This window comes from Microtus oregoni, unplaced genomic scaffold (genome assembly GCF_018167655.1).
Source record: "Microtus oregoni isolate MIOR12 unplaced genomic scaffold, Mior012 000004F_ref0000308, whole genome shotgun sequence".
NCBI lineage: Eukaryota > Metazoa > Chordata > Mammalia > Rodentia > Cricetidae > Microtus > Microtus oregoni.
Genome location: NW_024543063.1, coordinates 5,429,115 through 5,441,546, shown reverse-complemented (window position 1 = coordinate 5,441,546; position 12,432 = coordinate 5,429,115). Strand labels below are relative to the sequence as shown.

At 48.0% G+C, this 12,432-nt stretch overlaps 1 protein-coding gene across 10 annotated transcripts in view; it reads left to right on the top strand.

Annotated features, from left to right (window-relative positions):
- The window catches only part of Lrrfip1 (LRR binding FLII interacting protein 1), a 133,369-nt gene extending 123,810 nt beyond the window's left edge, over positions 1-9,559 (top strand). For 9 of the 10 annotated variants that reach the window (XM_041649479.1, XM_041649481.1, XM_041649477.1 and 6 more), the window contains 5 exons: positions 691-740; positions 3,106-3,220; positions 3,781-3,860; positions 6,803-6,907; positions 8,731-9,559. In XM_041649479.1, the coding sequence (XP_041505413.1) occupies positions 691-740; positions 3,106-3,220; positions 3,781-3,860; positions 6,803-6,907; positions 8,731-8,841 (461 nt within the window). In that variant the 3' untranslated portion in view covers positions 8,842-9,559. The remainder of the gene's footprint in view (positions 1-690; positions 741-3,105; positions 3,221-3,780; positions 3,861-6,802; positions 6,908-8,730) is intronic. The other variant, XM_041649474.1, reaches the window with a different exon arrangement.
- The last annotated feature ends 2,873 nt before the right edge of the window (positions 9,560-12,432 follow it).

Genomic DNA, 12,432 nt, shown 5'->3' with positions numbered 1-12,432 from the left:
TGAAAATTCTCACTCAGCCTCAATTCTCCCTATAGACCAGAGAGTATTTAGTTCTTGCCTAGAAAGATTTGGAGAACTGACTGGCAGGCAGGCAGGCAGACACACACACACACACACACACACACACACACACACACACACACACTTCCAGGGTGGAAAGATAGAAGAATTACAGGGACCAAAGCAAAAAAAAAAAGTAACAGCATATTGTAACTGGCTCAGTGAACAAGTTGTCCTTGGGTTTGTGGTTTGTAAACAGAGTTAAAACTCTGACCTCGGTGAGTCTGTGCTAGAAGTGAGAAAGCTAACTAGCTGTGGGGTGTAAACTTGGAGAGAGCCCTTCTTGAAACTTCGGGGCTCGTGAATGGCAACATTGCCCACATTGCTAAACCGTGAAGCCTGTGAGCTCTTGTGTTGCAGCGTGTCTCCCTAGCGTTCTTGCATGCTAGCCTAAGTAGAAGATTTAGCCTGTTTGCATGAGCCGGAGGCTGTCCTGATGAGAAGCATGTCGGGAGGCTGGCACCACCCCTTGGCTGAGCTCCTCCCCATCCTGTCTGTGGCCTCATTCATCGTGGTACGTGTTTAACTGTCTCCATCCCTCATCCCACTAACCCATCTACACATTGTTCTGCTAGTGACATGCTGGAAGGGCCCTGCACAGATTCACCTATGTCTTTCTGCTCTCTTCAGATGTTAGGTTGAAAAAGCTCATTGATGAACGGGAATGCTTGTTGGAGCAGGTAAGCAAACGCCTTCCTGTTGTTTTACAACATTTGAAACCATACACCTTCTTAGCCTTCCTTCTCGCTCACTCTGGAAGCCCCCAAACGCCTATATCTGAGAACATTGCTGGCTTGATGATTTGACCCAAATAGAACATTATTGTCACGAGAGGCTCACAGAGGACTCGAAGCCACAGGACAGCCTTTGGTACATTCAGCCTGAATGGCTGCTTCAGGGGAATGTCGCAATGAATGGTGGAGATCTGCCTTTGAGAGATAGGAAGTGACCATGCCCTTCCACTTGTCCCCGCACATGGGTTTTGTGCACTCAGAATCAGATGCCCTTTTTCAGCAGACATTTCTTTGAATGACTGATCAAAATTCATTTTAATTATGATTTTTCTTTATCTTTGAGAATTCCATACATGTATGCAAGGAAACAGGGTCATATCCACTTTCAGTTTCAATCTTTCAACTCCACCCTCGTCCTCCCCAACACGTCCCCTCTGGACTTGATGTTCTTCCCGCCCCCACCCCATCATGCACTCTGGCCGGTTAGTGCTCCCTTAATGTGCATGGATATAGGCCATCCATTGGAGCACAGGAAGCCTAGCAGTGGGCGGTGTGGAAAGAAGGATGGTTCTCCCCGGCAGCTATCAGGAAGTACCGATAGCTCTTTGTTAAGGTGTGGGTGCCGGTCTGTGCTGCAGTTTTGACTTGCTCACTGCTGGCCAGGTACCACAGCTGCGGTGAGGCCGTGAGCGCAACAGCTGTCTCATGTCCAGAAGGCAGCATTTCACGGCATGCCTCCCCATTGTCTACCCTCTCATATTCTCCCTGCCTCCTCCCTGTGACATTCCCTGAGCTCTGGGGGCGGGACGGAGTTGAGAAAGATGTCCCATTTAGAGTGCTAAATGAGTCTCCGCACTGCCTGCTGCCCGTTGCAAAGATAGACTTTCCTGACCGAGGTTGAAAGCAACCCAGAGCCATAAGTCTTAACACAAGCGCTTCGAAGTCCGCCTGGTTTAAACTGTGACTTATCTTTGTTCCCTTCTCTGACTTCAGGAAATGCCGAAGGGCTGTTTCATCTTTCTTGTCTGCAGGATAGTTAAAAAGTATTCCTCGCCACTTTCCAAAGGGACCAGTTCCTCCAGCTTTCTCTCTGACCACATGCGATTGCTCACTTTCTATAGTTCTGTTAGTCTTTCAGAATTGGATTAAACTCAGGAGAAGGGGGGGGGGGGGGGGTCTCTGAAGGTCCTGTGCGTGTTTTAAAACATGTACCCACTGCCAATCCCATGCCTGCTCCCTCAGAGCAGCGTGCACCCACGGTGATGTTGATGTGAGGGGAAGGAGTGTGCAGAAAAGCAAGTGTTAGGCACCAGAATGGCCTGCGATCTGGCTGGTAGCTCCTGTTCTGAACCTGCATGCTTCTCCATCTCCGAGAGAAGACTCTCGTCAGGCCCCCTCCATAGTGGCTGGCCAGTGCCTCCAGGCCAGCATGCAGATGCACATCTTTCGTTCCGTGTTCCTGCGCCCAGGGGCCTTAATGGGCCTCAGATCTTTGTGACTAAGCCAAGATCGTATCATGAAGTGTTGCCAACTCTTAGAACACCATTTCAAATATTGTGTGTGTGTGTGTGTGTGTGTGTGTGTGTGTGTGTGTGTTCATACTCAGGAGTCCCAGGAGGATTTCAGCCTGAGAACTTGCTGTTCACAGAAGCTGGGGAGATGGCTCCATCAATAAAGTGCCGGCAGAACAAGCAGGAGGACCTGAGTTCAAATCCCCAGCACCCACATAATAGGTGGACATGGTGATATGCACCTGTGATCCCAGTGCTGGGGAGGTAGAGATGGGTGAATCCCTGGAGCTGATTGAATAGCCAGCCTTCCTGAGTGTATAAGCTAGTTCAGTGAGAAAGCCTCACTCAAAAATGAAAGAAATATGGTAGAAAGGGAAGAAAATACCCAGCATAAGCTTCTGCTCCCCACATGTACCTACATACACAAAGGCTCACACAGACAGACAGATACATACAATGTAAACAAAAATTACTGCCCACTGGGTTAGAAATGAATTCATGCTTGAAGTTGTAAAGTCTTTGTCCCACCTACTCCCTTCTAAGGTGAACTCAGGATCTTTTCATTCAACTTGTGGTGTTATTTTATTATTTATTATGTTATCCCTCTGGCTGGTGGCACACAGGCTAGACTGTAACCTTTTCATGAAGTTCTCCTCTATACTGCCAAGGACCCTTGCCTCTAGCACCTTGGGATCATGCTAACAGCCTGATACATTCTGGGTATGATGGGCTCTAAATTCAGCTTTTCAGTCTTCCTTTCAAAACCAGAAATGAACGAACTTTACTGGTGGTGTTTTCAGATTAAGAAGCTCAAAGGGCAGTTGGAGGGGAGACCGAAGAACAGCAAGGACCTTCTGCGGTCAGAGGACGGCATCTTGGAAAACGGGACAGATGTGCATGTCCTGGATTTGCAAAGTAAATGTTGACCCCTGTGTGGAAACGCGTGTTTTCGTGTGTGCTGATCTTACACACTTGTGGCAAAGATGCCCGGCGTTCCCTCCTGTCCCCTCATAGCTCCTGAGTTCCACAGCACACAGACCCTTTTTATTGTGGGTAGGGCAAAGTGGGCAGGGGGAGGCATGAGCCTGTGGGATGGAGCTGGTGTCCCAGAATGCACAGGTGGGCATGGTTGCTTTGCTTCATAGTCTTTGGGTCTGCTGGTACATGGGAAACTAAGCATGTTTCAACTAGAGACAGGCTGACAGAAGATGAGATTATATCTGGTCCCTCTCCTACATCTCCTTCCCGCATCTTTGGAGCTTCCTTATCTTGGGTCTCCTACCTACACTTAAGAGGTACCGGGCATGTTTCCAGCCAGGACTCATGGAAGGCATGCTTTGTCTTGATTCTCTGGAGACCGAGACTAGAACTGGAAGATGTGTGAGATGATTCTAGAAGAGTCGGTTCCCAAGAACAGAATGTTCTAGAGACTGAGAATTTAACCTATGTCTCCCTTTTTCTTTGTCCCCATTTAGGAGATGCCAACAGACAGATCAGCGACCTCAAATTTAAACTTGCAAAGTCTGAGCAAGAGATAACTGCCTTAGAACAAAATGTAGGTGTGATTCTCCTCAGTCCGGGGCAGTTTATAGATGGGTGGCTTGAGCAGAGTCTGAGGTGGGGGTAAAAAGCAGTAGACCAGGGGTTCTCAACTTTCCTATCCTGGGGCACTTTTAATACATGTTGTGGTAACCCCCCCAACCATAAAATTATTTTTGTTATTTCTTCACAACTGCAGTTTTGCTACTGTTATGAGTCATATTGTAAATATCTGTTTTCTGATGGTCATAGGCAACCTGATGACAGGGTCATTCAACATCCTAGGGGTCGCAACCCAAGGGCGAGAACCACTGCAATAGTGACATTGAGAATCAAATGTGGTTCTAGAGAGGCAGGGGGATAAACCTGAGTTCAGGTCCCCAGTTCCCATGTGAAAAGACAGGCATGGCACAGCATGTCTGTAGCCTTTGCCTGCATGATAGAGACAGGGAGGGTCCTTAGGACTTGATGGCCAGCCAAGCTAGTTGTTGACAGAGGTTTCTATACTGCCTGGTCCCACAGCCATTCAGCCCCAAAGAAACACACAGAGACTTACATTAATTATAAACTGGTTGGTCTATTATCTCAGGCTTCTTCTTTTTTTCTTTCTTTCTTTCTTTTTTTTTTTTTTTTTTTTTTGGTTTTTCGAGACAGGGTTTCTCTGTAGCTTTGGAGCCTGTCCTGGAACTCACTTTGTAGACCAAGCTGGCCTCCGCCTGCCTCTGGCTCCTGAGTGCTGGGATTACAGGCGTGCGCCACCACCGCCCGGCTTATCTTAGGCTTCTTATTAACTCTTATATTATACATTAACCCATAATTCTTGTCTGTGTTAGCCATGTGGCTTGGTGCCTTTCATCAGTGAGGCATTCTCATCTTGCTTCTTCTGTGTCTGGGTGGTGACTGCAGACTGAGCCTTTCCTCTTTCCAGAATTCTCCTGTTTTGGTCACCCCATCTATACTTCCTGCCTGGCTACTGGCCAATCAGTGTTTTATTAAAAACAGCTAGTTAATCACTGAGCTCCAGGTTTAGGGAGAGACCCTGTCTCAAATATAAGGTGGTCAGGGAGGAGGCAGAAATCCTTAATAAATAAATAAATTAAAAAAAAAAAACAACAGCAAAAAAAAATATAAGGTGGTAAGCAGATGAAGAAGATGCCTGATGTCACCCTCTGGCCTTTACACATACACACAGGTCCTGAGAGTGTGGGTAAGGCAGCAGATCTCTTGAGGCATTTATTTACTTCATCTTTTGTTGTTGTTTTTGAGACAGGGTCTTATTTAGCCCAACCTGGCCTCAAATTCATTATGTAGCCAAGGGTGACCTTAAACTTCTGATCCCCCTGACTCTACTTCCCAAGTCCTGGCATCCCAAGAGTGTACCACATGCCTGGTTTTCAGGATGCTCCTGGCAGAGTTGGGAAGGAAAGTTAAGAAAAGAGTGTTTATTAGCCTCTCAGTTGTCACCCTGGTGCTAATGTTACTTACCTGGTTTTAACAAAACAGCTTAATGTCAATGTGGTTTGTGAATGCTTTAGACTTTCTTTACTGTTTATTTTAAATGGGAGATGGCTCGGTCTGTAAAGTGTTTGCAAGAGGACCTGAACTGCATTCCCCAGGATCCCCATAAAAAAAAAAATTGAGCTTGATGGCAAGAGCTTGTCATTCCATCCTAGTGATTGCTAGCCAACCAGCCAGCTGCTGGCCAACCTACCCAGCTGCTGGACAACCAGCCTAGCTGCTAGTCAACCTGCCCAGCTGCTGGACAACCAGCCCAGTCGCTAGACAACCAGCCCAGCACTAGACAACCAGCCCAGATGCTGGACAACCAGCCCAGCTGCTAGTTAACCAATCCAGCTGCTAGACAACCAGCCCAGATGCTGGACAACCAGCCCAGCTGCTAGTGACAACCTGCCCAGCTGCTAGACAACCTGGCCAACCAGCCCAGCTGCTAGACAACCTGCCCAGCTGCTGGCCAACCAGACCAGCTGCTAGACAACCAGCCCAGCTGCTGGTCAACTAGCCCAGCTACTGGCCAACTAGCCCAGCTGCTGGCCAGTTGTCTCAAGGAAAAGATGGTGGGTGGCTCCCAGTGTTGTTCTCTGGCTTCCACATGCAAGTGCACACATGTGCACCTGCATACCCATGGATACACACACACATATAAATAATTAAAATAGTTAACTCAACATGCTTCATGCTAAGACAGCTTCTTTCCTGACCATCTAGCCATTATCCAAGCCAGGTGAGTTCCTCCTAATGAGCACACCTGGGACCCACCCACCTCTGCATCCTGGACCCTAGGGGCAGCCTGTGGTACATTCCAGGATGAGTACAATGGAAGCCTTTCCACCTCCGCTATGGATATCAGCACGGAACTTTTCATAGAAACAAAGGGTGTAGCTATATATCCAAGCTGGTCACTATGAATTTGCGTTTGAATTTATGATCCTCCTGCCTCTGTGTCCCAAGTGCTGGGATGTGGACACACACCCTCACATCCATAAAGCCTCCTTCTGCTCTTGTGCTGGCTTTCTACAGCAGCAGCCTAGGACACGTGCTGAGGTCTGGCCAGCATCCTTCTGCCTTACATTCTGCCCAGACCAGCGCGCACAGGTCAGAGGGCCACATCTTGCCCTGTGCTCAGCTTTTTCTTCGAGTTCTGGGAATCAAACTCAGGTCTTTTGGCAAGCACTTTCAAGTCCCTCAAGGGGGTGATGAAAGCCAAGAGAGATCTGCCCTTTAAACCGGGGCCATTTATTGTCAAGATGGGGTGGGTCACATAGAAAATGCTCATAGACAGCTCGGTTGACTAGAACCCGGGTAACATCCAAAATGCCACTCTCTTAACTGCCTGTTTTCGATTTTATTAAATCACACCCTTTGATCTCAAATACAATAAAGCCAACTGCAGAAGTAAACAGTGGGTGACCGTGTCAATGGCTTTCCCCTTCCTTGCAGGTAATAAGGTTAGAGAGCCAAGTAACACGCTATAGATCAGCTGCTGAGAATGCAGAAAAAATAGAAGATGAACTAAAGGCAGAGAAACGGAAACTCCAAAGAGAGGTAAACTTCCTAGGCCTTTCCTAGAGAACAAATGGGCCATGAATGGTCCTTAGGGTCAATAAAGGGTGGATTGACCAAGTCTGGGCCATTCATTACCGGCTTAGGCCTGTCTCCCTCAAATTCTAACATGTTACCAAAAGCATAGCACAGCCAGCTGGGACTGCCTGCCTTTTCTTTTCCTTCCTTCCTTGTTTCCTTCCTTCCTTCCTTCTTTCCTTCCTTCCCTTCTTTCTTTCTTCCTTTCTTTCTTTTTTATGTGCATATTTCTCTGTGTTGTGAGAGTGTTGGAGCCCCTAGAATTGGAGTTACAACAGCTGTGAGCTGCCATGTGGGTGCTGGAAATTGAACCCAGATCCTTTGGAAGAGCAACCAGTGTTCTCAACCATTGAGCCATCTCTCCAGTCCTCACCTCCCTCACCCCCTGCTAGGACCCCTTTGAGCATGTGCTGCAGGAGTCATCCAGAAACACCAAGTTATAATAAGATAAAGGAGCGCTCGGGCCTCTTATTGCCTACATATTTCATGCTGCCTGGGGGAACCCAGAACAGGTAGGCAGGGATAGGAGCCAGTGCTACGCTGAGTGGTTTAAGGCCACCTGCCATGCTTCTACTTCTTTCGAAATTGAACGTCTTACTTTCCCAAAGACACCAGGCAAAGTTGCCCACTTGGAAAGTATAGCGTCTGCTGGGCCTGTGGCTGCGTGTCAGGGAGCCGCCACAGTTAATAATCGAATAATTTCTTTAAATACTGCACACCTAGCTTTCTGTTTTCCATTCTCGACCGCCGACATGTGTCCAGTCTTTGGGCATTGCTCCCCACACACACCCCCACCCAACCGCCATGCTTTCTCCCTTCCCAAGTTCAGTATTTTGTGAGGTTAAGCTTAATTGTGAACCAGAATATCCCAGGCTTGAGGAAGGAGGTGGAAGGTGGAATCTTCTTTCCTAGAACCCAACCTCCTGCATGGGACCTGGGGTAGAAAGCAGAGCCATGGGCTGTGCCCTACCAACCAACAGCCCCACTGCAGTAATAGGGAGCTCCCTCCCTCGGGCCAGCCCTCTGCCTGATGCCTCCAAGCCTAGGAGTAACCTGCTCACATAGCTCCCTGTATGGTGCCCAGGACCTCTGCCCAGCTCTCGGCTGCAGCTGTTTGGGGCTCTGTCATTCAAGTTTTCATTTTCAGCTGCAGAAACCTTGACACCCCCCCCCCCCACACACACACACACACCAGAAAGCTTCTCCATCTGTTCCAGGCTGGGTTTCATTTGTATTTGATGGCTCACTACACTCAGCAGTCCTGAGCCCATCAAGACCCACAAGGTAGCGCAGGTCTGGAGTCTAGTTCCAGATAAAGAGCATCTCCTAGTTAAGATGCCAGAACTGTGAGCCATACATTATTTCTCAGTTAGGAAACACACACAGGATAGAGCGGTGGCTCTGTGGCTAAGAGCACTTCCTGCTCTTGCAGAGGACCCAGGTTCGGTTCTCTGCACCCACATGACAGCTCACAAGGTCTGTAATTCCAGTTCAGGGATTCTGGTGCATTCTCTGGCCTCCTTGGGTCCCTGCATGCACGTGGTACACAGACATAAACACATAAACCAAATAGAGTCCTAACTTTTTTTAAAGAAACATATGGCCAATTATTTAAAAAGGAAACAGAGAAAAGCATGCCCGCACCGCACACACACACTATTTAGGATTTCAGTGTGGGTGGGCTGTCAGCAGCGCTCTCCGGTAGGGCTGGGCTCTTGATCACTCAAAACCCGGTCAGATTGCAGGGAAGGGAAGTCCAAGCTCATTGCCTTTCCTCCTCCTTCCAGCTTCGATCTGCACTGGACAAAACAGAGGAGCTTGAGGTGAGCAACGGCCACCTCGTGAAGCGACTGGAAAAGATGAAAGCCAACCGCAACGCGCTCTTGTCCCAGCAGTAAACACCAGCACCGAGTGGGCAGCTCACTGGGGACTCGGGCGCCTAGTGTGGCTTCGCGGGCTTTTATCTGTACTCTCAGGAGCGCTGCCTCCTTCCCTGCCTCTGAGGGAAGAAGTGCTTCCGTGCAGGGGGTCACCTGGGGAACCCAACAGCACCAGATGCTTGCATCTGCAGACCCCTGGCCTGGCCAGGTGACACTCAGAGCCTGCAGGTTTCTTCATAAGCACACTGGGTCTCATGAGAGCTCTGGACTTGATGCACAGGGACCTCTTAACGCCACCAACAGGGGCAACTGAGGTCAGGGTTAAGGTGGGACTTCGTTTTCTTTTGTGTCTTGCTGAAGGTTAAGGGGAAATGTTGCAGTGTTGGGGAATATCCATGGTGGACCCTCCAGTCTGAGTGACACTAACAGTGTCCCTGCTTCCCATACACAAAACACTGTGGAACCACAAGCCATTACCAAGCAAAGCTCCTCCACCGGAGACAAGGCGATGGTCTGGACGTAAAGTGACCTTACGAAGACTCTTTACAGGCAACAAATGAAGCTTTTCTAAGGGACTTTTGCATCAGTTCAGTTCTAAGAGTACTTTCTCCCAGGGTCATTAGATGGTAGCTTCACCGAAAACAACAGCTTTTCATTTGCATTATTTAATCCTTATATTTGAAATTGAAGTTGTTCACTTCTTTTAAAGAATGTACTGCTAGAAAAGAAATTTTAAAAAATGAAATGTTAAAGAGAGCCGTGTGTTTTTTTTAAGATTTATTTATTTTTATGTGTGTGAATGTTTGCCTGTGTGTATGTATGTGCAACACGTGTACAGTTCCAAAAAATACCAGAAGAGGGCGTTGGTTCCCCAGGACTGAATTTACAGATGGTTGTCCATTGCCAGAACTGAACCCAGGTCCTGCAGTCAGTGTTCTGAACCGCTGAGCCATCTCTTCAACCCCTAAAGCCATTTGGTTTTACTTTTTCCCACTGAGAAATACCGTTACTTGGTGTCATATTTGTTGGGTATATTAGGAATCATCTTTTCATTTTGATTTTTTTCTGTGTGTGTGTGCATGCATGTATGTATGTGTGTGCCATAGCATATGTGTAGAAGGCAGAGGACAACTTGAAGGGAGTTAGTTCTCTTTCTACCATGTGAGTCCTGGGCATTAAGATCAGGCCATCGGGCATTAGTAGCAATCACCCTTAAATGCTGAACCATCTCACTGGCCCCATCTTTTCAAGCATATCACATGAATTCAATTATTTCTTTCACTGTTTTTAAAAAATGCCTGTTCAGAGCCCGTGCCCTGGGGACATAAAGGACACTGAAGAGGTAAGAAAGGTAGACCCAACTGCAGAGCAACAGGAGACAAAAGCCGAGCAGGTTGCTGCTTTTCAGTCACCCTTTGTCTAGGTCGCGTTCCAGACAGGGCTGGGAAGCAGGCCAACCTCTGGCTGTGATTACGAGTGCCAATCGAAACAGCAGCATCCAGGGATACTGTGGAGCATGAGTTCTGAAGACACAAGTCAAAGCGCTAGAGGTCATGAGGGGCCACGGCCAGGCCTGTGTAGACCCAGGGTAGACAAGGCTGGGTTTCACTGGTTTCCAAATAATCCAGTGCTTCTGTTTGCCATCCACTCACAGGGGACACACCCTGAGGAGGAATCTGTGGGTTGGGGAAGGGCAGCAGAGTTTCCTTGAGGGAAGGTGTACTGGGTGGCCTTCATTGCACATCCCATGCACCATGAGAATGGTAAGAAGGAAAGAAACCAGGTGGAGATCCCTCCAGGAGCCTCTCCTGACCCTACTGGGCCAGCCAGCCTGCGGCAAAGCAGTGTCTGTTTCACTCTCTTTTCCCCATGGGTTCTTCTACAGTATTACAATGTAAGTGCATTTAACCAGTAATAATAATTATAGTAATAATAATAATCCATAAAGAAAGCTGATAATTGCAAACCCTCCTGTGATACCTGGCCATGAAATCTAATGCTTTCATTTATCTTCGCTCCTTCATTCATTTAGTTTCCATGACAACATCATTTAGTAAATATTGTTGCAGAAGTTCAGAGTCTGCATCATACCCAGTTCTGAATCCAGAGAAAGCTCGAACAGTTTCAGAATGTATCCCCTAGGAAAGCTTTCCTGCAGGTGAAGCTCCTGGGAGTTGGTGCTGGCTTCTTTCTTCCCCACAGCCCAGCCTTCCTCAGCCTTGGTTGTGTTCACACGCTGGAGCATGAGTGGATTGGGGTGAGTGCCTCACTCACTAGAGACTGTTGAGCTGTATCCTTGGTGTCTACCCTCTGATGATGCTGGAGTGCACCCCAAATTGCAACAGCAAATAAGTGTCTCGGAACTGTGAAATCCCACCATAGGGAACCAGTGCCGTAAACTGAATTTTAAAAATTTGAGAGTGATGGCTGAAATCTTGGAATCCCTGTTGTTTCTTACAAACTGTATTGACTTTAGAAATAAAAGAACATTTCGCCAGGGCAGCTCATTCACAAACATAGTGGGACACCACAGATCCAGTTCAGACTGTAATGAGTTGGCATTTGCCACTGCGTTCACCAGGAGCTAAAGTGTCGTGTTCTGGGGAGATGGCTTAGAGAGTGAAGTGCCTGCTGCCCAAGTGTGAGGTTCTAAGTGTGGTTCCCAGTACCCTCCTAAGCAGGGCACAGTGGTCTGTGTGCCTGTACCCCCAACGCTGGTCACAGGTGGGTGGATCCTGGAAGCTTGCTGGCCAGTCAGTCTAAATAGAATGGCAAGGTCCAGGTTTAATAAGAGACCTTGTCTCAAAAATTAGAGAAGCTATTAATGAAGGACATCTTGGCATCAACCTCTGACCTGCACACATTGCCTGTGTGCACTGGTGTGCATATGAACAAAATGAACATGCATTCACATGCACACACACATACATGCACGTACCATGATTTTGCTTTGTTTTTTTAAGAATGTACAGTTGATGTATATTTGAAGATGGAATCTCATTGTATAACCCTGGCTGGTCTAGAACTTGCAGTGTAGACTAGGCTGGCTTCAAACTCCCAGAGTTCTGCTTGCCTCTGCCTCCCAAGTGCTGGGATTAAAAGCATGTACTGCCACACCCAGCTGCTAATATTTTTATAGTTCTCAAATACAGATTTCTGGTGAATACAGTGCCACACTCTTAGGGGCTGGTGAAGGAGTGTCCACAATAAGACGGCTTCTCAGTGGGGAGCAGGACCATCTCAGAGGCTGCCTGTGGTGGGATGGGTGGAACCAGCCAGCTGCAGATGTCAGATGAGGCACTCACATCTGTTGGTATCACTAAGTGCTCACAACTAGATGTGGCATGTGTACATGCGTCTGCCTGGCGTTTGAAAGTGATAGAGCTTCTATCCCTGACCTGCCTGGCTCCCTTACCTGTAGCCACACATAGGTGTCATCTGACTTCTGGTGTGGAGAATGCTTGGGGACCAAGAGGAGCCCTGCTCAGGGCTTAGAGTTCTACTCAGGAGCCTCAGGGACAATGTTCCCGGTTCTCAATCATTCGAAGACTGGAAAGTTGTCCCCCAGTCCTGGCCTGTGTCTAATGCCACCATTTGTCTGTTTGCTGT